This window comes from Mus musculus, chromosome 9 (genome assembly GCF_000001635.26).
Source record: "Mus musculus strain C57BL/6J chromosome 9, GRCm38.p6 C57BL/6J".
In the NCBI taxonomy this organism is placed as follows: Eukaryota; Metazoa; Chordata; class Mammalia; order Rodentia; family Muridae; genus Mus; species Mus musculus.
This window is the reverse complement of record NC_000075.6, coordinates 63,268,119-63,294,744: the sequence shown is the minus strand read 5'-3', so window position 1 is coordinate 63,294,744 and position 26,626 is coordinate 63,268,119. Positions and strand designations below refer to the sequence as shown.

The 26,626-nt window shown below is 42.5% G+C and overlaps 1 protein-coding gene and 1 long non-coding RNA gene across 7 annotated transcripts in view; both read left to right on the top strand.

The window, feature by feature from the left end:
• The window catches only part of Map2k5 (mitogen-activated protein kinase kinase 5), a 217,915-nt gene that overhangs the window by 86,938 nt on the left and 104,351 nt on the right, over positions 1–26,626 (top strand). For all 6 annotated transcript variants that reach the window (XM_006511146.2, XM_030244354.1, NM_001364494.1 and 3 more), the window contains 4 exons: positions 981–1,049; positions 1,140–1,221; positions 8,285–8,346; positions 13,678–13,726. In XM_006511146.2, the coding sequence (XP_006511209.1) occupies positions 981–1,049; positions 1,140–1,221; positions 8,285–8,346; positions 13,678–13,726 (262 nt within the window). The remainder of the gene's footprint in view (positions 1–980; positions 1,050–1,139; positions 1,222–8,284; positions 8,347–13,677; positions 13,727–26,626) is intronic.
• Positions 1,970–3,211, top strand: Gm39355. The gene is made up of 2 exons (XR_870847.2): positions 1,970–3,029; positions 3,061–3,211. It is a non-coding gene; the product is annotated as a predicted gene, 39355 (long non-coding RNA).

Here is a 26,626-nt window from a genome sequence, read left to right as displayed (position 1 = left end):
GAGATCGGAACTGTAACTCAGCACTGTAAGGTGTGGATTGACTGCTGTAGCAGTCCTGACGGTTAGGCTTTACTCAGAAGTGTTTACAATCAAACTCTGCTACAGTTCTTAAGGATTCTTCTCCACCTATTTTATGTTCTTACTGCCTTTTACAAATATATTTTTTAAAGGTTTTTTAAAACGTGGTTTCACTGAAGTACTTAGTCGTTGAGCCGGGTGGGGTTCTGACTCTTTGGTAGGGTACTCTTGGTACCTGCACTCGTGAGAAGGTTCCAGATCAGTCCCCAGTGCACACAGCTGCCTAAGGGAAGAGGAAAGTCTTTGAATTAAACTCGAGCCTGCCCTGGGCAAGAGCGTTAAGTTCATATACTTGGACATTTCTGTGTTATAAAATCCACCTTGGTGGCAGATACTTAAGGAAAACCACAACCCGTCAGGAGGTCCTGGCTAAGCGTGGGAGTCAGGTGACGTGAGGACCTCTCCAGCTCTCAAGTCTGTCAGCATTTATAAAGAAACATTACCCACATGGGAGGAAGTAAGGTGACAGGGTTTTTAAACTCCCATTTCTTTTATTTCTGAAAATCCCATTTTAAAATGTTCTTTTATTTACCATCCCCTCTGCTTATCTCCGAGTGCCTGCTCACAGGGCTCTGCTCTTTTAATGATCTTCTTCTGAAAATAGCCGGTGTGGCTCAAATAGGGCACATAAATTGAGTGTTATAACTTAACTGACTTTTAAAGCCATTAATGCTGACCTCTGAGACCTGGCTCCTTCCAGGGTTCCATCAATCACCTCTGTACCGCCTCCTCCAGCGCAGAGGCTTAGCTTCAGAGACAGCTTTTTTTTTTTTTTTTTTTTTTTGGTGCTGGGGTTATGGGGATGCTGCATAAAGAAAGCACGGTATTTCTTTAGTTCTTGTATCTCACGTGCTATGTAACTTAAGGTAGACGAATGTGTTGACGCTGCTGTGTCTCTTCAGGTTATTCTGTTAGACATTACACTGGAGCTTCAGAAGCAGATCATGTCTGAGCTGGAAATCCTTTATAAGGTATTTTTTTCTTGGTCACTTTTATCTATGTAAATGCACATGGTGTCAGCATCTAGGTGTTAAACTACTTTTGTCTTATTTTTGTTACAGTGTGACTCATCGTATATCATAGGATTTTACGGGGCATTTTTCGTAGAAAACAGGATTTCAATTTGTACAGAATTCATGGATGGTGAGTTGTTCCCTTTAAACTACATTAAAAATGATTTTTTGAATCGATTGACGTAAATGTAGTCTTGACACAGATGTCCATTCCACTTTGGAGTGAGTGGCATGTGTTAACAACTGCCTTCTTTACACTGGCAGTTCTCTTCTGTTAGGGTTCCTGCTATTAGATATTTGTAGCTTGAGTGTAATAACAAGAATGCAAGTTAATCTCCTTTTACTAAAAATTTGCACTCGGGTCCAGTCGGCGCGAGGTCCCTGCTGCCTCTGTGCAGCCTGCCTTTGCTGGGAACAGATGCTCTGTTCTTTTAATGTTTCAGTCACCAAAACAGATTTTCTTCTAAAGAAATCTATTAACCCAATGTCCTGTGTCTTTCAGAAAGAAATAGGTTCTTAATTGCTAGACAAGAAATTGTTTTTCAACACAGCTGTTTAGCCGAGCTGCGTTTGGCTCTGTTTGGACGTCAGGCCTGTCCTCCTCTGCTTCTCATTCATGGCCATCAGCAGCACTCCCTTGATCTGAATATTGTGACAGGATATAGAGCTCTGGAAATCCTCTCACTGAAATGTCATTGTTACTCTTTTTTTAATGTATTGTAAATTTGGACACGTTCCCACCTTTTACAAGGTCAGTTTCAGTATCTAGCCTCCATTAAAATGTAGCATATGTGCCTTTCTACTTTCTTAGGTACATGCACACACAAAACAGACATACCATACACATACATACATACCACACATGTGCACCACTCACACAAGAAATATACCACCATACATACATACACACACTACACATACATACATACATACATACATACACAAATGCATACACGTTTTTACTTCTTTATGTATACACACCATGCAGCCACATATACACACACACCACACATATTCTACACAATACACTCCCCACACACATCACACATATACATACCATACACATGCATCATCTATATACACTACACACATGCACACTCACACATAGGCACACCTTTCAACTTCTTTAGGTAAACACATATATACCACACACATAAACATACACAGTTACACCATACATATACACACACCATAAACACACACAGGTACACACACACAAACACATACCCTTGATAACCACATAGGTAGTGTAATGGACACCGGTTAGGAAGCATGGGTTTGTAATCCCAGTACAGCTCACTCTTGTGAACGTGCATCCTTTGAGATCTGTATAACTTCAGTTACATTAAAACACTTTTTATTAAGATAGAATTAAGATACTATAAAACTCACCCTTTTGAAGCATACAACTTACCATTGTTGTCTAATTTCAAAACATTTCTAAAGAGAAATCCCTAGCCACATTAAGTGACTTAATCTCATCCCCCTCCCTCTACCCGCTGGCAGTCATTGGTTTCCTCTCTGGATGTCATGCTGCACATCAGTGGAGTCCTGTAGTCGACAGCCTTTGTGCCTGGTGGCTCATGCTCAGAACAGTTTCCAAGTTCATGCGTAACCGCAGCAGTAGCACCCACCACCCCTCACGTCACTAGCAGTAGTTTATTGAGTGGCTATACAACATTTGCTTGTTTTTCTTCAGTTGATGGTCACTTGGGAAATTTCCACTTCTTCCTTTTACATCTAAAAGATGTTTAATTTTATTGTGTGTATATGAATGCATGCACACATAGGTGTGCATGTGTGCTACTGCCTGCCTGGAAGGCCAGAGGACAGCTTTAGGAGTTGACTCTCCTTCCACCAAGTGCCCCCAGGGATCAATTCAGGTGATCCAGTTCGCTGGGAGTGAGGTGTCAGGTGATCCAGCTCGCTGGGAGTGAGGTGTCAGGTGATCCAGCTCGCTGGGAGTGAGGTGTCAGGTCCTGTGGCAACTCTTAATTTTTGAGGAAGTGTCAATCTGTTCTAGTCTGTCAGTGCTCAAATCATTTGCAGTTACTGTAAGTACTAAAGAAATACTGCAACGCAACGAGAAAAACACCAGTCACTCTTTAAAAAAAAAAAAACAGACAATAGATTGGTTATGAATTTCTCAAAGAAAGACACAATGGTCAACAGCCACATGAAAATACTTATCAACAGTGGTTGTCAAGGAAACCTAAATCAAAAACACATACATATTCATACCTGAGACCACATACACACAAAACAAAATCAACCACATAATAAGTGTAGACAAAGGCACAGAGAAGTTAGAATCCTCAGACAATGTTGGTGTGAAACTGAAATGGTGTAAAATAGATTAGAACAGCCTGACACTTCTTCACAATTTCCACAGAACCAAGTGAGTCCACTGCTACAGAAACCCAAGACAACTGGCTAGCACATGCACATTGTAGCCTGCTGCTGTGTTTATAGCAGCTCACAAGTGACCAAGATGGCTCAGTAAATAGAGGGGCTTGCTCTTTATAGCATCTTTCTTCTGCCTTCTTAGGGTATTGGTCCCTGTGCCAGTTTCAGTACACTACATTACATCCCAGTTACAGTACATTAGACCTCAGAAGGTCCTGTTTTGTTTTATGTAATTTCTAACTATTAATAGCCTATGTTTTGGGGGAAGGGCTAGCTTCATATACCTCCCTTTAGGTCTTTAAACATGGTTTCTCTTAGTTACATAGACATGGTGATTTGAGGGTTAGTGCACAGTCTTTTGTTCATATACAACAAAGCACGCAACATCAGCAAAGTACATAAGAATCTGCATTGCTCTCCAGCTTCCATCCCCTTCTCCTGTGCAGTCCAATTTCTTGACAACTTCCTCTCTGATTAGGTTATTTTTATTTCATACTATGATCTATTTGCAATATTTACTGAGCACTTTCTTTCAGATACTGCTCTAAACCTGGGAATACCACAGTGGCCAAGAATTAGCACTTGTCCTCACAGAATATATATTCTAGAATAACCCTAGTCCTCCTGGGGCACATGCTCTTGAGTACCCTTGCCCCCATGGGGTACATGTTCTAGGTACCTTTCCTTGAATGGTATGTGTTCTAGAATAGCCCTTGTCTTCTCAGGGTATCTGTTGTAGAGTAGCTTTTGTCTTCATGGGGTATATTCTAGAGACACATAGTACATTCACAGGAGGGATAGAGCATAAAGCAGTGAGAACATAAAGCAGGTCGGGTTGGCTACTAGAGCAGACACTGGATGTGACATCAGAGATGGGGTGGCAATGAGCAGAGACCTTAATGAGCTAGTCAAGGAGGACCACTGGGAAGATCTTAGAGACAAAGAAAGTAGCATGTAGTAGTGCTCCCAGAGGAGCACAAGTCCACCATGGTGACCCGAGAGTGAAGTCAGAAGGACCAGAGGCTGCCCAGGAGGCTTGAATGATCAGGGTAAAGAACTAAGCAAAAAGCATACATCTCAGAGGCTTTAGCAAGGCGTTTAAGATTGAGACTAAATTTATTAGGAAGGCATTGGAAGATTGTTTAGGGGAAAGAGTGTGTTCTACTCTCATACTCAGTCATAGCGAAATCTACTCAGAAACATCCAGCTGGAAGAGCTCGGAATACCAGCATGTTTGGATTATCACCACAGGGATAAATTATTTCCCCTCAAAGAGCCCACGTTGCAAAAGAAGAAAGAGTTTTTATATTTTTTAACTACCAGAAAGTTAAAGGGACCCTGTATTAAAGCTTTCTGCTCCTGTTGTTAACATTAGTAATACCATGGTCATTTGAGGTAAATGTGAAGATTGTTGTGATGATACTGTTGCTGCTTACCCCTCACGACATGCTTATGTTTATCATATGTGCAAAGACAGTCCTCAGTGTTGACTGTTGTATTGTAACACAGTAACACGGACCTTTAGGTCTGCTTAAGTGAAGATGGCCAGCCTAATCTGTCAGCAGAACATGTGGCTCTTCAGTGCCGGGCATCGGTTTCTGCTGATCGACAAGCAGTCTTCCTCTGGCTTCACATGTGCATGGTGGCATGCAGGGATGCAGTGCAATGACTGGTCATGGTGGAGGGGAAACAAAGAAGTGCCACTAGGGAGCAGAAAGCTTACAAGCTGGAGCACAAATGAGTGAATCCCCAAGTACCCGAAGTACAGCCTGGAGGTCGCACTTGGTGGGGAGCCTCTGCCTCACCTGTCTGAGGTCCCAGGTTCATTCCCAGCCCAGGCCAAAAAAACACAAAAAAAAACAAAAAAACAAAACAGTCTTGAATAACAAATCTCAGGCAACATTGAACAGTCAGTGTGTGCCATTGCATTTCAGAAGTGACCCCCACATAGAGCTCACATTGGATTGCACTGCTGTGTGATGTTGAGAGAGAGAGATGTTTGTGTGGGAGTGTTCAGAGGCTCTGGTCTACTCTGAACTCTGCCATCAGCTGACTTATGACTATGGTTTGTCCCATTTGCATTTATGGGACTGTTTCAAATAAGTTCAAGTAAGGCTGGTGGATTCATCACTGATGTTTATGGTGTGCCAAGCCAGAGTTGCCTTTTATGGAGAGGTGTGAGGAATAGAAACGACACTGAAAGCAAGTGAAAACTAACCTGAACTCTGCATTTTGGCCTGCTATGTGTGAGTGCTCACTGGAATCAACAGGCTCTCTTGACTGAGTGATGGCTAGTGTCATTTGTATCTCTGTGAGCATGGGAAGGATGAGGTGCATCTGCTGGCACAGAGCCAGCGACATAAAGATCTGTGCATGTGGGCAGCCGAGGACTGAGGATTGCAAGCACCAGTGAACTACTTCCTTATTTTATTGATAATGGTGGTCGGGCCATCTTTGGCCTTCCATGTAGCTTGATAAAGCCACTGTCTATTAAGGTGCTTATGGTCTCTCCTATAGCCACCTAGAAGTAAGCCCCCTCCTTGGACTTCTTGCTGGTGCCTGTGGGTGGGTTTGTTCCTCTAAGGCCATTGGCTTTCTAAGGATGTTCTAGTGAGCTGCTGTGTCAGTTTTCTGATACCACCTGTCAAGGCTTTTCATCTTGAACTTCTCATCCATGCAACTGCCGATTCACCTGGAAAATCCGTGGGAACACAACTGTTCTTCTGCCACGTTTTCACTTTTGTTGCATCTATAATAAAAACATTTGCTAAATAAGGATGTTTCTGCTCATTGCATAAATATTTTGTTTTGTTTTGTTTTGTTTTTCACAATCTTCCTTCCCAGTAACATCAAGATCTACAGCACAAAATTATTTATACCCTGGTTACCCTCAGCCTGAACTCAGAGTCTGGAGCTGCAAGCAGAAGTTACCGAAAGCGTGATCATTTCTCTATACTTGCTTTCATAGGGACACATAGGAAGCCATAGCTCTGTGATATGTGTGCCATTTTAACAAAACAGTAGCTTTAGGGAACATGGTGTACCATACTCGTCTATTTGCACAAAGCACATTCTTAACTGCATTTCAGAACAGTGACATGTTTTATCTTCAAACCTTATTGGGCATTTTAAAAACCATCAATAGTTATATCATAAATACGAATTTTAGCCTAAATAGAAAAACAAGTTACTTCTCAAATATCCTGGGTGCCTTCTTCATACTAGTGAAAAATTACACTCCAGTTTGACTCTTAAGGGGGAGATGTGTTACCTTAGTTCTCATATTGTTAGTAAGTAAGGTGCTTGTTACCTTCAAGGTATATAAGTATATTTTTGGGATTCTTACAACGATTAACCAATGCCGACCATTAACAGGAAGTCCTAAGTTTCTACTTTTCAGTGAGCTGGGCTCTCAGAGCAGCTGTCTTGAGAGCACACAGTGATGGCAGTGATAGTGTTGCTGTGGTCGGCTTAAAGTCCTTTCCTGGACCCTGCTTCAGAGCGTCACAGGCAGCAGCAAGACTCCTGGTCTGTCTAGCACTAATGTTTGCTCTGATCTACCTGAGAGTTACTTTTTTGGCTAGATTTATAGAATAGAAATGATAGAGAAACTGGGTAAGAACTAAACCCAAACCCTCTGCTCATTTTACCCTAAGAAGAACCAGCTAGGCATGGTGGTGCACACCTTTAAACACAGCACCAGAAGGCGGGGGCTGGTGGATCTCTGTGTGTGAGGCCAGCCAGGTCTACAGAGTGAGATCCAGGCCCACATGAGCTACAGAGAAATTCTATCTCAAAATGAAAAGCATACAAACAGAATATCCAGAATGGCTGAACACCACGGAGCATGTCTCCTGATTCTGAGGGGCTCTGCTGTGTGTCAACACTTATCTTAGATACACATAGAAGAGCTACAAGGCGAACAGGTCTAACAGCCTTTCAGTTTTGGAAAATGTCAAAGGTTATTTAATAAAAGTTGAAGTTGTCAAATAAGTAGTATAGTAGCAAGAGTCACAGTTTAGTAAAACAATAATCATATTAATAAGTTAAGAGAACCAGTGAGATGGCTCTGCAGGTCCAGGCATCTAAAAACGGCCTTAGTTCATTCCCCAGGGCCACACAGTGGGAGGAGAAAACAAGCTCTCAAAGGCTGACCTCTACAGATGAATAAACATCGTACATACAATAAATAAATGGAATGTAATTAAAATAAAACAAGGTGGAACTTGAAGGGATTGGGTTTTGTTGTCTTGTTTTTACCTCATGGGTTTTCTCAGTCCACAGGGAGCCAGCGCTTGTTTGGTTGCTTCTCAGGCTCCCTAAAGTCCAAAGTAACTTCTCTCCTAGGGAATGTAGCGAATGTAGCATTGCGGTGCCTGCCTTGGTGTGTGCTTTGAAATTCATGCCCACCCACATTTCCTAAATAAGTGTGAAAACTCTAAAACAGGGCCCAGGTTTCCCTGTGGGGAAAGTGGTAGAGGGAACACCACAAGTGTGGCCACTGGGTTCACTTTGTGGTTTGTTTGCATTCACCTCCTCGTGGACTGCAGGTCTCTCTGGTCTACCCTCATCGAGTTCCTTTCAGTCTTTAATGACTGGATTTTAAAACGGAAGTAGGTGGCTGTGTTCTGTCTGAAGCCCAGCCATGTCATTCACAAAGGTAGAACTAAAAAACCTTTGTTCTCTATATCCAGTAAGCAGATGGAAATCACATTCTCACATGAGCATGTCCCTTGCGCTGTTCCGATGGTTCCGTTTGTAGTAACACAGTATCTCTGTCTCTACAGGGGGGTCTTTGGATGTATATAGGAAAATTCCAGAGCACGTCCTTGGAAGAATTGCAGTTGCAGTAAGTATATATATTGGCTTTAGCTTTAGAGAATTGCAGTTATTTAATCTTTACCGTTCTGCCTATTCCTGTGTCCTCTATGAGTCTTCCTTGCAGTCCCAGGTGGCTGTTGACTCCTCACTGCCCATCAGTTCTGATCCTTCCTCTTTTTTTTAATGGGCTAAGCCCGAGCATAGTCCTCTGGCTGTCAGTACTCTGTAACCCCAGGGATCTTGGTGCTCATGTGTCTGTTTCATCAAAGAGAAAGCTGTTACAGGGGACGTTTAATAGTTATAGACATAATTTGAAAACCATCTAAGAGTCTAAATTAGTGAAACAGTCTATGAACAAAATCCTATTTTGCTTTTAAATGATTTTGCAGTCTTCTACTCTTGGTTTTTATTTTATCTTTTGGAACCTATATCTAGGATTCTGTGCCCTTTGTGATGAAGAACAACTTTCCTGTCTTCTATACTCACTAATAAGTAGGCAAATCATACCATCTAAACTGAAATTAGTATGTGAGTTCCAGATTTGAGATTGGGAATAGTGTAAACTGGCGGTGTCTAGGAGGAGTCACTGGGTGCCATAATCGTAAACACTTGCTAGAGTAAAGGCACTCTGTTAAATTAAGTGGCTTAATGCAGAACAAAGTGATTATATCATGTACCATTTAATTAAATGCCTTATTTTCACATTCATTATACATCAAACTGACAACTCACGTTCTTTAATCCAACATGGACACTTACTCAGGCTTCGTTCATTGTAATTCACAGCTTTCCTTTTTTCTTTCTAATTATTAGTGTGAACTGCCCAGGGTGATGAGCACTCTCCTTCTGAGGCTGCCTCTGCAAGCAGCTTCTAATCTGCACATTATTCAGATTATTCAGGACGAAATCTGAGTACTTAAATCAGGGTTTGAGATGAAAATAAAAATGTTTCCTTTCCCTCCTCTAATCTCAGAGGGGAACGGATGTGTGGTGGCTTTTGGCAGTTCTTGGCTCTGGAGTTTACTAACACGTGTAATAAAGGGCAAGAGGAGGCAAGGGAGACCAGCTGGGAAGCGGGGAGTCTGCACGTCCCCGTTCCCATTGGATGTGGGGAAACAGAATCCACCTTGTTCTTCCGCTGCCTCCTCAGTCTTGCCTCCCGCCTGTGTAGAGCAGAAGCAAGGCCACTGGGTTTCTGATTCAGCTAGGATGATTGTAACTGAACAGAGTCAGCAGGAAAGCAACCAGCTTTGAATACAGGACCTGATGTTCAGGTAGTTGAAAATTTTGAAAATGCTGTATTCGGGAGAAACATTCAAATGAGTGGCAGTCCAAGAAGGGTTGATGTGCCCCTTACGTGGTTTGGAATCAGCAGAAGTGTCTTCTAAAACAAGGCACGATCCTACAGCTCTCGTGCGTTCTAGGCCATAGTGATGAAAGCTTCCGTGGTGGGTATAGAAGAAACGCTCTCAACAACTTTGCTCTTCTGACAGTTTTCATAACTCTGTTAGTGCCCTACACTTGTGTGGCACCTTCAAAGTGACCCACTATCTGTGGAGGAAGGGAGATCTGAATAGGCTCCAAGCATGGATGATCTTTTCTGTGGCTAATAAACAGAACACTGGCCCAGAGATACCACCTCATATCAAGAGGATTATATCAGTCCAAATTCAGCTATCGCCCTGCTGAGTTGTCCATCATCGAGTGTGAAGTGCACATGCGCACAGCCTGTTCTGGTTCCCAGTTGCCGTGGTTACTTCTTCTGAACTGGTCCCAAGATGGCATCGTTTCTTTCCTTTGAATTTCTCACTCAGGCCAAGATGGCACATGCAAATAGTCTCAGCATTGTCCAGTCTCAGAATCAAATGGGTCTGTGTGCCAGTCTCTATGGTCTACGAATGCACTAGCATGCTGCCGGAGTTTCCAGCAGCTGTGGGATGGGGGATGTTGGGCACGTCAGTACTAAGCAAAACAGGTTAGACCACCCAGTACCTCATCCCGAATCACTGTCTAACTAGTCAGTGCTCTCCTGGGTACAGGATAGTGTGTCTCCAGACCCACTGCTCCTGCGCTCTCTGCTCTGAGAAGTGAGGTGGGGAAATGAAGAAAGAATTGACGGGGAAACTGGGTTAAAACACACACCTAGAGGAAGAGGGGGAAGAGCAGTGCAGGAGAATAGCGGATAATGGGAAAGCACAGGCACACAGTTGCTCTGCTTCTCATTTTCAAGTGGGAGCTTGCTGTTGCCTGTGGTGGTTCAGCAACACCCCCAGCCTCAGTCCCCCAGGACTCCCAGCCTGTACCTCTGTGGTGCCTGAAGATCTTCTCGTGTCTCTCTGAGGGATCTCTTCCCCAAAATGAACTTAATTTTCCTGGTTCTAGTAATCTGGCATGCAAGGCAGATCTGTGGATCTGAAGGTCTTCGCAGGATGAGCCCTGTCAGTGTCTGAACTCTAGCTGGAGTTTTCTCATGCAGGATATATGTGGGAGAGAGAATGTTTTTTTCCCTTGAAGAAATCCATATAAAGTACACGATCTCGCCTTCTGACTGCAACTTTCTACCCCACTTCTTATAAAGAATGCCCTTCCCTGCTCCCCAACATAGGTATTTCCCTCTCACTTCTGAAGCAGCGCCGGCTGTGCTGTGTTTTGAGTGCTAATGTTAATGTTGATTGACGTTGTCCATGAAAAGATGTGCACTTGACATGTCAAGAGTGAGTGATTGACAGCAGATATAAGTACTGTTAGTGTCAAGGCTGTTTTGTGTGGTTTTGTGCAGCCTCGCCTACTGAATACCAATGATTCTCAATTAGTGGGCAGGTCCCCTGCTCCTTTATACATGGATGCTCATACACATTAAAGGAAAATTCTTTCTGGCTTCAGAGTTGGAAGAATAATAGTTCAAAATGTATGATTTTATCGAATATAAAATCAATATTTGTATTTCTTTTACTACTTTGCAATCTGTGCACTTACGATTGTGTCTTGTGTGTGTGTGTTTTCTGATCATTTGCTATTTAGCTAGTGTTAGACTCAACTAAACTTCTGAGTCAGGAAGTTGCACCCCATTTCTCAGAACCCCAAAGCTCACTGTTTCCCTGCTAACCATCATGGCCTTCCCCCCATCATGAGCTTCACTACTCAGAGAGAAGCTATTTTCATTGCTGCTGTCTTTTATGAACATTTAATACTTTGTCTTACTTACATTGATAAAACTATCCTCATTTATACTTTTATTTTAAATACATATTTTAGTTTTATTATCCTAACATGTATTTATGTATATGGTATAGAATTTAGACATGTAAATAATAGTCATGATTTGATTTTTTCCCATGTTTTATTATTTGTAATACTATCTTGTGATATCAGTGATTCCAAACTCTGAATGTATCTCTTTTCTTAGACTAGATTAGCATGGAATGAAATTGCTCATTGTTTCAGCTGATCTCTCATGCTCTCTGAGAGAGAGCAGTTAAATGGGCTGGCCTCGTTCAGAGTAACAGAGTTAGGCTTTCTAGATCTTCAGGATTTGGACATTGCTTTTCTTACTTTCTTTTTCTGGTTTTATTGCTGTTAGTCAGTTTTTATCAACCAAAATCTTCTCACATGGGGCATCCAGGCCTCCTTCTCTATGATCATGTGTACAGTACACAAAGCCTACTTGCTTCTCCTCCAAGAAGGTTTTCTTATCATGTAGCCTTGACTTGTCCAAGTTTTCTGTAACAGTAAGTGCCTTCACATACTTCTAAGTACTTTTTCAGTAACAGCATTTTGTTCACTGTTTTTAAAATTCCATTATGAAGTCAACCTTGAAATTATTATGAGATCCTATTCATGTGCTATGAGTAAAGCATGCTTTTCATGTAACAACAACTTTTGTATAAGCTTTGAAGATTTATTTATCATTTGTTTAGTGGTACTAGGTAGGGATTGAACTTAGGGCCTCCTATATGCAGCCAAACCCTTTATCAGTGAGCTACATGTACAGATGTAGATGAAAAGATCTTAATGGCAATTCCTGATTAAAATTTCCACATAGACAGTAGTAATTGCAACCTCTATAGTTAGGGCCTTATTCATTTAACCATTTTTCTTGACTCTGGCAGTTAAAGGGAAGATGCAGGTGAAATTGGTGCAGTGGAACTCACCCATTTTCTCTCTGACCTGCACTCTGATGCTATCTGTGCACTTCCTGCACGCGCATGCTCTGTGCCGCAACACTCTGATGCTATCTGTGCACTTCCTGCACGCGCATGCTCTGTGCCGCAAGTGGGCCTTGTATGCTTCTCTCAGTGCTTTCTATTAGAGAAAGAATAAGAAAGCTTTCGACAGTAATTACAAGCCTTTTAAGATTATTTTTAACTTTTATTTTAAACTTAACAGAAAAGTTGTGAGAGTCACATCAGGGCTCTCACAGAGCCTACACCAGAGTCCTCTGAGGAACAGTTGGACACATCTGACTGAAATGCAGCTTTAGCTTGGTCCAGTGCTTTTTTCTCTTTTCCTCACATCAGTTAAGTTTGCCGTTCAAGGCTTGGCGTCTTGATCAGGTGCTCCTCACTGCTGTTGGAAAGGAGATTTCTGTTTTACCCAATTCCTTTCATGAGTCAGTTTCTTTAACGGTCTTCATCTAGACATGTAGGTGATTGGTACAGCACCTCCTGCACACATACAAGGCCCTCTGTTTATTCTTCAGCATTACCAAAAAATACAAGCAAAGTTTCTTCTTTCATCCTAAATAACATGATTTTTAAAAAACGTACCCAGGGGCTGTCTCCAGATGGCTCAGCAGTTAAAAGCACTCGCTGCTCTTGCAGAGAAGCCAGGTTTAATTCACAGTTCCCACACGGCAGCACACAACTGTCCATAGCTTCAGTTCTGAAGATCTGACGCCCTCTTCTGGTCTCCATGGACACTAAGCACACACATAGTGCACATACATTCATGCAGGCAAACACCCACACTCAGAAAATACAAACAAAATCATTTTTTTAAAAAAATGATTTAGGAATATTGAAAATTTTCTTAAGAAGTCTTTGTCCCTCTCTTCTGACCTTCTAACCTGCCTATCCACCACTGGGGATGACGCATGTGGCCTTCCTGGTGGTTCTGTGACTCATGCTCATCTCTTTCCTGTGACACACCCCATCTTCTGGTGCAGTAAAATCACCAGCAACGAATGTGGAGCTCTGCAGTTGGTGTCCCTGAGAGCCTGGCACAGACAGGAAGTATTCAAGAGCTACTTTTAGTTTGACAGTAATTTAAAGAACAATTTGTGGTTGATTTATTTAACTGTGGAGCATTCCCTATAATATCCATAATTGTACTGTTTTTTTTTTCCCTTTCACAATTCTAGGTTGTTAAAGGCCTTACCTATCTGTGGAGTTTAAAGATTTTACACAGAGGTATGTTCTGGGTTACACAAATGAACTTAATGTAGGGATGGGGGAGGCTCTGCAGTTACCTTGGTTTAAAAAAAAAGTGATGTAAATCTTACTTTTCTTATTTTCTCCCTCTTGTATACATATTTTCTATTTTTTTTCAGTACAAACTAGGGAATTATATTTTTATGAGCCACATTTTTCAAGCATTGAAACATATGTGATACTATTTAAAAATAGCTCTATATTATTTAACTATAGTTACAGCCCTCTCCTCGGAGCACTTCAGATGTCTCTCTGAAGAGTTCGTGTCCTGTTCCCAGGAAATGAAACTTTAATTAACGAATCAGAATGGCTGCTAGTTCTGGTGACATGGAAGAAAATGATCTGATAGCTGTTGCATGTCACAAGGAACCTCCTTTCGTTTGTTTGGTGTTCCAAAAATGTCTGAATTCATTTAAAGCAAATTACGAAAACAGAAAGATATGGTAACAAAACCAAACCACACATCTAACTTAGTCCACATCTGCTCCTCCTAGCTTTGTGTATTCTGGGGGGTGCAGCAGTGTACAATTAATTAGATGTGATTAAAGGAAAGGGTTTTTAAAAATTTGGTTTTAGTTTTCATATTTTTTTTCCCTAAGAAAGGACTAAACCTTTTGTGGGGAACTCACCCTGTTCTCAGTTGCAGTCCCCTACCTAGCACTATGGCCTCTGGTCTTTGTATACTCTCAATAGCCCAAAACTTCTTCAACCTTTTTAAAGAGAATATCTGCATTAAACAGAATATCTGCATATGGGGAAAGCATAGTATTCAGTTTTTGCAGACATCCATGCTGACTGACCCCAGTTCCCTGCCTCCTTAAAGCCACTGTGGAAATGCTACCAGAGCGGTGGGGCGGGAGCGTAGGCCCGGCTGGGTCAGTATCCGTGTATGTACACATCTGTGAGTAACAGAAGGAGACACCTTAACCTGCTGGGCTGAGCTGCTCCCTCTTCCCTGCCGTGCACTTCTGCCTTATGTGCCACCCAGGAAGCCGGTACAGCCAGTGCCCAGAACCTGGCATTTGCTGCCTTTTACACTGCTGTTCGTTTGCATGGAATCTAAGTCATTGCTCAAGAGCAAAACCTCCATTAAAAGGACAGCACTGTGTAAATGGCAGTGTTGTTATAAACTGAAACTTAAGGTTGTTCTGTACTCTCGGCAAGCTGGGTTATTCTGGACCAATGACTTGTCTAAGCCATAACTGTAAAAAATGTGGTCACTCTGAGAAGTCTGGTGGGTAGGGAAGTGTGCTTCAGTTATTCCAAAGTTGTCTTTTCTTTTCCTCTTTAAAGTGACAAATGATGCTGACAAGACGCTATACCTCTAGAATCCCCATTTGTTTGGTTATTTGGAGTTACTCCCACTGTTTGTGAGAAATAGCCAGAGTTTTGTTTGTTTATTTGTCCAAATAATACCTCATGAGATATGTTTCAGACAGATCTGTGGAGATCAGAAAATAACGCGTAGGGCCAGTTTGCCAAGACAGTCCTGTGGTCATTGTAGGCAGGCACAGTTACCAGAGCCCTAGAGGTGAGTGCACCCTTCTTCCCTGGCCATTTGGAACTTGGGCTCAGAAAGACCTTTTGTTATGTGGTAGACAACACAGGTTTCCAAAAAGAATCCTGAGTCTTTTTTCAGTTTTTTTTTGGGGGGGTGGGGGGTGGGGAGTGGGGTGGGAGGCACTCAACACCCAGAGTAAGTCTGCTGTGGAATATTTCTGTGGGAGGGGTCTGAGAGCAGTGAGGAGGAGTTGCCACAAGCCCTCTTTAGGGACTTCAGTTTTAAGTATGAATCGGGGAAGGAATGTGCATCTCATCTGCCTGGGTAGGAAGGTGACTGGATTATAGTGCAAATGAGTGTGTGTGTGTGTGTGTGTGTGTGTGTGTGTGTGTGTGTGTGTGTATGTATGTGTGTATACATACATATATATACATATACATATGTGTGATATGTGTGTGTATATATATGTGTGTGTGTGTGTGTGTGTGTGTGTGTGTGTGTGTATTTTCACTGGTAATGGGCACTCAGCTCTCAAAAAGAGTGTGCTATAGTTATACACCTCACTTGATAGATTGACATGTTTGGCTTTAGAGTTCCATAGCTACTCATAGAGGCTTTTACCTTCTGAATTTAGAGTAAAAGAACCAGGTCCCTGAAGACTTTTGTAAAAGGTTGTAATGAGAAACTTAGCCTAAATTGAGTAGGTTTTGTCCATATTTAATAACTTGGATTTCATAAAACTAAGATTAAAGATGCCTTTTTATTTACCAAAAAGCTATTTAATTTTCTCCTTGATTAAAAAATTGTAGCTTTTTAGATGAGTTCAATCAGGCAATTAAAGATCAGAGCTTTTAAGTTCAGCTAAGGCAATTAAGTAGGTAATTCGGTTGTTTATACACTTGTACTGAGTACGCTCACTGCTCTTCCCCCTTGCACACACAGACTCGTTTTTGTTTCTGACTGATGATGGGAATACATCTGAATATGTGTCACATTGTCATATCAAAGCTGAGTCCTTTTATGGGGGCTGGGGAGGCTGGTCCAGGCTGTGTGAGCAGACAGCGGTGAGAAGAAGAGGGAAAGGCATTAATGAGTGATCCAAGCAGCCTCCTTTGTGTTGGTCTAAGTACTGAGAACAGGAGCTCTCCTCTGATCATCACTTGCTAAGGCTGCTCTCCCCAAACAGAGCAGGGAATTATTGATATGACATTACTTTATACTCGGGAACACACATTTTTCTAAGATGAAGAACTGGAGATATGCTTGGTTCTGTAATACAAGAGAAGAGACTTTTTCTCCCGTATAAATGGCTTGATTTGGTGCCCTGGGTTTTAACTACAGAACATGCATAGATAAACTCCAGTGTCTTTCCACAGTATAAGTGGGGACCATAGAGTAGAGAAGTATGAACATGAAGCAGCATGCTTGTTAGTTTATTCAGCTGCGTGTTGTCCCCTGGAAATGGTGGAACCTGGAGTTGAATAGTTCCTACCCAGGCAGGGTCATCAGGTGTTCATTCAGCTGCTCCCCTCATTTAGCAGTTTAGTATTTGAGATGGTAAATGTGAGGACTTTGTGAATGTGCTCAAAACTGTGAATTAATCACTCCATCCTATCAATAAAAATACTCTATTCCCAAATCCAGTCAGGGAGAGAGTTTATTGTGCTTTGTGTTACAGGGTCAAAAAAATCCCTAAGTCTATTTTTACACTAAAACAAATGTGATGTCATCACATGAAGATGTACTTATTTAAAATCTTTGAAACACCTACCAAGATTAACTACTGTGGAAAAGCTGTCTTCATTATCAGATATAAGGGAGCACCCTGTGAGTGCAGCCCAGGCTGACCGTGAGTCAAAACAAAGGAAGTGAACAGTGAGAACATTGCAGCAAACACTGCAGCTTAACTTCAAAACATACATCACCACTAATGAGGTGAGAGCCCTGCATATTAATAACCACGGCTCCAGTCACAGCCGTCATTACCCACATCAAACATAAATGCAAGATTAACACCTATGCCATTTCTGTGGGAAACGTGAGAATACCCTGGCAGTAACTGCTCTTGCTTTCCCCAAGGATAAAAAAGAAATGGAAGGGTAATGAGAATGGAGCTTAGATTAAGAAAATAAAACCGGCCATCAGTCGGGGCCATTATACAGAGATGCAGAAACTTGTGGGGAGAGAAAGCTGGACCTCTTGTATACCAGTAAACCTTTCCATATATGAGCCTAGGCACTTATGCTTGTCTTCCCCAATAGGAAAGCTGGGCTTGGTGCATACCTGTAATCCCAGTCCTGGGGAGGCTGGGGAAGGAAGGTGGTGAGTTTCAAGGTAAAACACTGTCTTTAAGCAGCTTTGCAAAACAGTTTTTACCCAGATAAAGCTCTGTGTAAAGAAACTTCTGTCAGACAGAATGGACCCAATCTTTTCTGATCTCAGAGGAAAACAAGCCAACTCTTTGTTTCAGCAAACATGCTGGAAATGTTATTTTCCCTGATGTTACTTTCCTAAACTGAGCACACCTAACACCTAGACCTCTCTGGGGTGCTGCCTGAGCTGTCTCAGCTAAGGCTTTACTATTCCATAGCTATTTATTTCTTACCTGTGTTCTAGATGTTGTTGTGGGTGCTTGGGGAATATCAGTTTCTACACTCATGAAACATTTTTAGCAGGTGTAGGTGAAATACACACACACACACACATATATATATGTGTATATATATACACATATACACACGCAATACATATATGTAATATACATACACATGTACATATTATATAATATGTATGTGCATACATACATAAGCAATAACTACAGTGTTAACTATAGAATGCATTAGAAAGTAGTTAGCTAAAGGATGAAGTGGACCCATCACCGGCCAGCCCAGGAAGCTTGTGCACGTGAGCTCAAAGAGAAGGGGTTTGTAGTGCAGCCCTGCACATTTCTGATGGTGTGGCCAGCCCAGCCACTCCTCGCTTAGATGTTTACACATCGCTTACACAGGGGAGATGAAGTATTTGTCTCACAAAACTAGTAAGCACCTCTTCCCAGTGGCTGTAGTCATAAAAGATGCAAACTGGAAACAACCCGCCCATCTTTTATCAGATTTTAGATTTATAGATGGGTAAACACACAATGGAGCACCCACACCATGGTGGAGCACCCACACCATGGTGGAGCATCCACACCATGATGGAGCACCCACACCATGATGGAGCACCCCCACCATGGTGGAGCACCCACACCATGATGGAGCACACACATTGCAGGTGTAACTCAGCAGTAAAGTGATTGAACTTCTAGTCTGTGCAGCAATGTGGGCAAAGTGCTCTAAGACTCCATTCACGCAGTATTCTGAAGAGGTAAAAGTAAGAATAGGAAGCCTTAGTAGTTGAAAATGAAGTAGTATCATTAGCAGATTTTTTTTTTTTTTAGTTAAAAGAATTTAATGCAGGCTGGAGAGGTAGCTCAGTGGTTAAGAGCACTGACTGCTCTTCCAGAAATCCTGAGTTCAATTCCCAGCAACCACATGGTGGCTCACAACCATCTGTAATGAGATCTGATGCCCTCTTCTGGTGTGTCTGAAGACAGCTACAGTGTCCTCATATACATAAAATAAATAAATAAATCTTTAAAAAAAAACCCTCTCAAAAAATCAAAATAAATAAATAATTTAAAAAAATAATTGAATGCACTCATTGTGTGTGGCATGGGCATGTGACAATTCCAGCATTCAGGTCCCAGGCGTCAAGCCCAGATCATCAGGCTTAGTGGCCAGTGTGCTTACTCCTGAGCCGTCTCACTGGCCCTAATAATGGAGGACATGCAGAGTCACAACTTGGATGAAAAGTGACAGTGTCTTGGTGGTGGTGAATCTTAATATAATTGTAGGTTCACAGAAAATTGCCAGAAAAGAATGTGCAGAGAGGTCTTACAAAAGGCATCCTTCTAGAAGAATCTGAGAGGACCAGAGGCTGGTCATCTGAGAGAGAGTGACCAGGAAAGTGTTGGCCTGTATCATAGAATTGTCAGTTCCTTAAATGACATCAGTACAGTCTGTGTGGTTAAAAACACCACAAGCATATCCTACTCCAAAACCACTGTGTCTGTGAGGACAGAAAAGACATGTAAAATCTTTGAATTTCTTAGAAAAGAAAGTCTGATGTCAAGGTCAGAGTGTGAAAAGCTGTCTGATTGTGTGTAAAGCTGGGATTTGTGGTACAGAGAAGTAGAAAACTAACCACATTCACAAGAGTGATCCCTCAATGGTGGGGCATCGCTACCAATAGGAAATGACGTGGCTGATTTTAAGTGATTCTTGATGAAATGTAGTTTGCACAAAGCTTCCATAACAGCCTCTTTACAGACACCAGACAGCGGGGCTTCACTTCAGGTTGCAGAGAGTTTTGAAGTAGTCTATGCCACATTTCACTTCCTGAAATGCCAGTTTGTTGGGTTGGGGGTTTTTTTTTGTTGTTGTTTTTCAAGGACTGGTTAGCATTTGAGCAATCCAAGTCAATTTAAAGGAGTCATCCCCAGTTGGTTTTATGTTGTAGAGGGTAATGATGGGAAAACTGGATGGGCGCCTTCTTCTTAGTGTTGGGGCTGCTTAGTCAGGCGCATCTGTCAGGGGCTGTTTGTGTTGAACAAGTATTAGTGGTGAGAGCCACTGTTAGACCTTGGCTCCTGTTAAATATCCTTTACATGTAGGCATTCTGTGGCAACGCTATAATAGATTATAACTCATGAGAAGAGATGACTTACCCAATTAATTGAGGTAAACAAACCAGTTTAATGAGTGCGAGTTGTTGATTTTTCTCCAGCTCTGACAACACGAGTGAACATTTCTAGAAATTAAGCCTTCTTGCCTATATTGGCCATTCATTCTCTTTGCCTTAGTTAATCACAGGGATTTCTGTATGCATAATAATGGTTTTTAAAAGATGAGAAATTCTATACACTGTTACTTATAAGTGTTCTGTTTTTTTTTTTAATGTACCAAGACTTTATAAAAAAAAACTTTCAAGTTCAAGAGAAAGAACAAAAAATTAATGGAGTTAGATAATGGGCGGGTGAAGGACATGCGGAGGGACAGGTGGCAAAAAAATCACATAAAGAAGATGGTTGCCTCATCGTCCTGTAGAGAATGCAGCCCCACACCAACACAAGCTTCCATCAACAGGGACAACTGCAAATACCAGTGAGGCCACAGAGAAATTAGGTCAGTTGTTAGCAGCAGTGAGAGGGGATAGATAGCCCCACTGTTGACATTTCCCAAAACACCTGAGCACACAGTTACCCTTACAACCCCGAAATAAAGACTTGGGTCCACACAGCACCTGTATATGCATGCTCTTCACAACTTTCTCCACATTAACACAAAACTGGGAGCAACCTGCATGTCCTCTGACAAGGATGATTCAATGAGCCTCTGCATTCCTACCATAGAACACTGCTCAGCAGTGGGAAGGCGGGCTGGTGCTGAATGTCAACAAACTGGATAAATCTGCTGAGAGTTAGTCAGAGTGTAAAGGGCAGTCACAAAGTTCTGAAGCCGTGGCGTTCACTTTATATAATATGCTTGACTGATAAAGTTAGAGACGTGGGAGGCAGATCAGTAGTTTCCAGGGGCTGAGGAAGTGGAGTTGGGAGGGCAGGGAGTTGGCTACAGAGGGCACAGTGAGGAACACGTGTATGAAGTGTTCTCTAGCGTGAGTGTTTTCACTTCAGTTCCTTGGCAGGTATATCATACTGTACAGTTCCACAGGATCCCGCTGTTATAGGAAACTGTTTAGAGGCCAGCAGAGTATGTCTCTATTGTTTCTTCCAATCACATGTGAGTCTGTGGTTATCTCAAAAGAACACTGTCTTAGTTAGAGTTATTATTGCTATGATCAAACACCATAACCCAAGGCAGCCTGGGGAGGAAAGGGTTTATTTGGCTCACACTCTCACATTGTGGTCCCTCCTTGAAAGAAGTCAGGAAAGGAACTCAAACAAGATAGGATCCGAGAAGCAGGTGCTGATGCAGAGGTGATGGAAGGGTGCTGCTTACTGCCTTGCTCCCCCAGCTTACTTGGCCTGCTTTCTTATAGAACCCAGGACCACCAGCCCAGGGGTGAAAATAACCACAAGGCACCAGGCCCTCCCATCAATCACTGATTATGAAAATGCCCTATGGCCTGATCTTATGAAGACATATTTTTAATTGAAGTTCTCTCCTCTCATGATTTAAGCTTATATTAAGTTGACATTATGCTAGCCAGTACAACATTTAAGAAGATTATATCAATATATGTTAAGAAATATACAGAGCAATATATATATAGGAAATGCAGGTAACTATTCCTCTAAGACTGTCTGTGTGGTAAGGGGTTGGGATTAAAAGTAAGTTTCATGATGGTTGTGTGACTTGGCTCATAGATGATCGCACTGTTGACATACACAGGATCCTGCTCAGACACATTGCAGGTACTGAGTAAGTCACACAGTCAGCTGCCTCTGAGTTTTGTCTTCTAGGTAAATCTGAAGTTTCGAAGCTTCTCACAGGGAGAGGACCATCTGGGGAGATGTGGCCCTAGGGACCTCGTGAGGGCAGCCATGTGCCCTTGCTTATTTCCCAGATGGATAGGCCGGTCATCTGGGATGTGTTTATCCTGGAAATTTCTGTAGTGTGGCTTACTTCAGAGTCACTTGAAGGAGGAGTGAGTGACATCCTGAATGACTGTAATGTTGACTTGAGCACAGCCTTCCTCTGGTCTGTGTATGAGTGTTGACAAACGGTTGAGCTCTCGGCCACAGCTTCCTTCTCCTGGATGTTTAGAGCCTGAGACTGCTCCAATAGACTTTCTACCAACATTAGCTAACCCTGCCTCCTTGTTCAAAAAAAAAAGGTGTACAACAAACTCACCTCTATCCAGCTGTATTATATTAATTCAGAGCACGTGGCCTTCCTGACCCCAGCCTTCCTGCATATGTCTGTTGTTTCTCCCCTGTCATCCTAGTTAGGTCAGTCCCTAAAGCTGTAAAGCAGCCCTGCATTGTTTGTAGTAATAGTAAAAGGTAAGAGGTTTGTCCTCAGGGGCACATTCTGCCCAGTGCAATGGACATTAGCAGGCTCCACACCCACCCTTCTTCAAGGGCATAGCGAAGATGGCAGCACTGTGGGAATCACATCTAGTGTTTACTTCTGGAGGAGTAAGTGACTGCTCTCAGGTACTGCATATCTTCTGGGCTGCTGTAATGGACCTTGTGTGGGTATCATTCCATTTAGTCTTCATGACAGCCAATGAGGAAGGTGTCTGCGTGTCTATCTTTCAATGAGGACATGGATGTCCAGAGAGGCTTACTGACCCACTCAGTGTCCAGGGAGGCAGGCATGGTCAGTCTGCTTTGACCCCTTAATTCACCTCTGACCCTATCAGGGGTCGCCCGTGCCCCTCTGAGGGAACAGCAGTGTGTCTGGAGCACATAGGCAGAGCACGGTGGAGTAGTTCAAACCGTTGCTCTTTCCAAAGAGCAGCAAGAAGGGTGAGAGAGCGCAGCTTTCCTCAGAGAGAAATGCAGCTTGCTAGAAATAAGAGGAAAGCACTCAAGGAAAACATCTGGGCTGTGTTTCCCCTTAATTTCTCAAAATTACCCAGTTGTTGGTACAGGAGTCCAGCCACTTAGTGCACTCAAGCGGGGATCGTCTGAGGAAGATGCAGCTTGCTGAGGCCAAAGGGTTCGTCAGAGTGACAGGGTGTGGCATCGTGACAGAGTAATTTCATTAATTTGAGCTTTGATTTCCTCATCTGTCAAGTGAGGCTAATCATGATTTCAGTCTCAGGGTTAGAGTGAGCTCAAATGAGAGAGCACATGTCAGTGAGGACGGCTCACATAGCACACAGGGAGTGTCAGACGTCACCTACCTTAACCGTGTCACTTCTCTGAAAGGATCCACCAGCACATGCTGCCCTCCTTCTTTTGTTATGCATTCTGAATCTTCATCCTTTTCTTGATAGTTCTGGATCTTCATTTAGTGGCATCTCAGACTCAGCTTCGATTTCCAGGGTCCATTCTTCCACAGTAAGTGTCCCCCATACATGGAGGATATGTGTAGACTGCAGGTAGGATATTTTACTTCCTCTGAAATAATTAGAGAAAGAGGATGGATTACCTAGCTCAATTGTAGAGCACTTGCCTTGTTCATACAAGGCCCTGGATTCAAGCCCTAGCACTGAAAAAACAGTAATAAATAAAATTTGAAGAAAAGGAGAATTGAGGGGCCCAGGCCTGTGTGTCCTTAATATTAAACCTACAGAGGTCTTCTGTTGATGACAAGGGAGGGAAAGCCATGTATTTTGTCTCCTCCAAGCTGAATCATGAGGCTGCAGACAGTAGCTGCCATTTACAATAGCTAATTATGCTGCTTAATTTTATTTAGGGCCTTTGCAAGGATGCTTGGATAACCACCCTTTACTCTATGATGAAGTGCTTAGAGGAGCTTTGATATTGCAGTGTGGTTTTCTCCTATGTGCATTCCTGTTGTGTGCAGATGACTCTAATGCAGTGTCACCACAGACTGTATTTAATTGTACCTGCTGTTCTCACTCATTAGAGTGCAGTCCCCAAGAAGTAACTAGAGAGATATATTGAGTTTTATCTTTTCATAAGACAATAAACTTAATGAAGGGATACTGCTGAAGAGCCCCAGCTCCGGGATGGGGGACATTCTAAGAGGGGAAACCTACTTGATGTGCCCCCCTGGATCCTAGTATTAGACAGTGGAGCTTTATGGAGGAAGGACATCAAAGAAAAGTTTAGTTCTGCTTCCCACATGGTCTTGTAACAGAACTGTATGGCACATTATACAACTGACTGGTGTTTCCTTAAAAATTATATCATGCAGGCTGATGAGATGGCTCTGTGGGGAAAGCCCTTGCCATCATGCCTGATGGCCTGAGTTCCATCCCTGGAAGCCACGTGGTAGGAGAGAACCTACCCCTGCAAGATATCCTCTGTGGCACATGCACGCCACGATAGTGCACGCGAACACAGATACATGAGTAAAATAAAAAGGAGTGTACCATGCCTGCTTTTAAAGGTTATCCAGTGAAGCTCACCCTGGAAAGATCAAGCAAGCCAGTATTGTAAACACACAATGGAGATCAAAAAGGTCGCAGCAAGTGCTGCCACCAACACCTATGGCAAACAGCTCACAGAGAGGTCGCAGTCGCAGTCCGCCTGTGTGGCTTTCTTTTTCTGACAAAAGCATACACAGAATCTGCTCTGACCAGAAAGTCACCTCACTTGTTTCTCTGCAGAGCCATAGGGCCCCTGATGGTGGGGGGAATGGGGGGCACAGCTGGCAGGGGAGGCCCTAGGAAGAGTTGTAGCTAGCTCTGGCTTTGAAAGGCTTAGCCTTGATTATCGAGCCTCAGCTTACTATTGTTTCTGCAGCTTCTGTAATGGCTAATTGATGCCGCCTGTGTAAAGATCTGGTTTCTGTGTGAGGCAGTTATGGGCAGCAACATGAGTCATGTCAACATGATACCAATTTCCACAGTCAATTTGGTCAATTCAGTGTAAGGGAAAAAAAAAATCAGACCATCCTGGAAATCAGTCAGAACAATTGGGGAGGCTACTGAGGCAGCCATGCTCGCCTGATTGAGCTTTTCATATTTGAACCAGTTTCTTTTATGCTTTGTAGGCATAGCCTTGGTCATTGGGGAACTCTCATATATATGAAATGACACTTTAAAATTAGTTATTTTTTAAATAAATAATCATCATGGGCACCCAGGCTTATGTGTGTGTGTGTGTGTGTGTGTGTGTGTGTGGTGCATACCCACTTTAAAGAGGAAGTAACCTTTAGACTAACTGGTGTCTCCTACGTTTTTACAAATGGGAAGCCCACAGTGGCTAGAAAGTACCTGACTATGGGGTATCAACTGACTTTCTGGGAACTAGCACTGCTGCTGATAATTTGGGTTTTGAGGCTATTTTTTCCTTAAATAACTTTATTGATATATTGTTAATATACCAAGAAAAACACCAGTTTTAAGGATGTGATTCAAATATGAGCTAAATAGATTTATAGTATATGCAAGTATTGCTATAATTTAGTCTCTAGTATTCCATCACTCTACCAAGAAAAAGTCTCCATATCCATTCACTATCACCTGCCGCTGTCCCTGACCCTTCCCCAGCCCTAGTCCCACTCCCCAGGAAACACTAGTCTATTTTCTGACTGTATAGATTCACCTTTTCTGGGCAAAAATAGAGTCATGTAACATGAACTGTTGTGCCTTATTCTCTCTAGTTCCTGTATCGTTTTTAGTTGATCTATGTTGTAACATTTGTCAGCCATCCACTCCTTTTTATTGCAGAAGACTATTGATATACCATATGGGCATACCATCATTTATCTATTCATTTCCTAATAGAGGGAGGGACATTCATAATTGTGCATGGCTTGAGATTGTTAGGAGTAATGTTGCTGCTATTTGTACACGTCTTTTTTCCTTCCTTTTCTGTTTGTTTATGTTGGTGGTTTTCATTTTTAAGGTAGGTTCTCACCAGCGCTTGTTTTGTAGCCCAGGCTGGCTGCATACTTGAGGCTGACCTCCTACCGTAGCCTTCCAAGTGTCAGAATTGTAGACATGTGCCACCCTGTGCAACATGCATGCCTTTCTAAGGTTCTGTTTGGTTTTGTTGAACAGTCACCAGGGAGTGGAATTAGTATCTGTTTTTAAATCTCTGCAATCACTGCCGTTCAGACAGCCTCGGAGCTTAAGAACTTGGTGTTTGCCACTACTGTACAGTGTGCAGTCAGTGCCACTACCTAGGGTTTCATGCTTTGTTAAAGATAGGGTAGCATTGTGGCCAAGATACTCCATGGTCACTAACAAGGGGCAGGGCTGAGACAGGATCTCACAGTTATCCAAGCTGGATTTAAACTCCTAGGCTCTAGCCATCTTCCTACCTCAGGTTTCTGAGTAGGTAGGACTACCTGATTTAATAACCATATGGCTTATGTTTAATTTTGAAAGATACTTTAGTTTCTATTCAGTTATAGACCTCTGTAGACCAGGGGACTGCTGTGGTCATCAACATGACCCAAGATCCGATTTGTAAATTCTTCTATTCCTCCTGTTCCAGGTAATTTTTTTCAGTTGTCTAAGCACTTCACATTATTGATCAGAAGTGCTGACAGCCATCCATCACTCCTGCAGATCACATTGATGACATCATCATTTAAAAAAAAGTCCAGCCCGTCGGGAAGCCCCGTCTCATTGAGGGACTGGGGAAATATTTTGATGACAGAATATTATGATGTGACTAGATAATTGTTGGCTCCTCTGTGACCCCAGCGAACAGTACCTGCCATTCT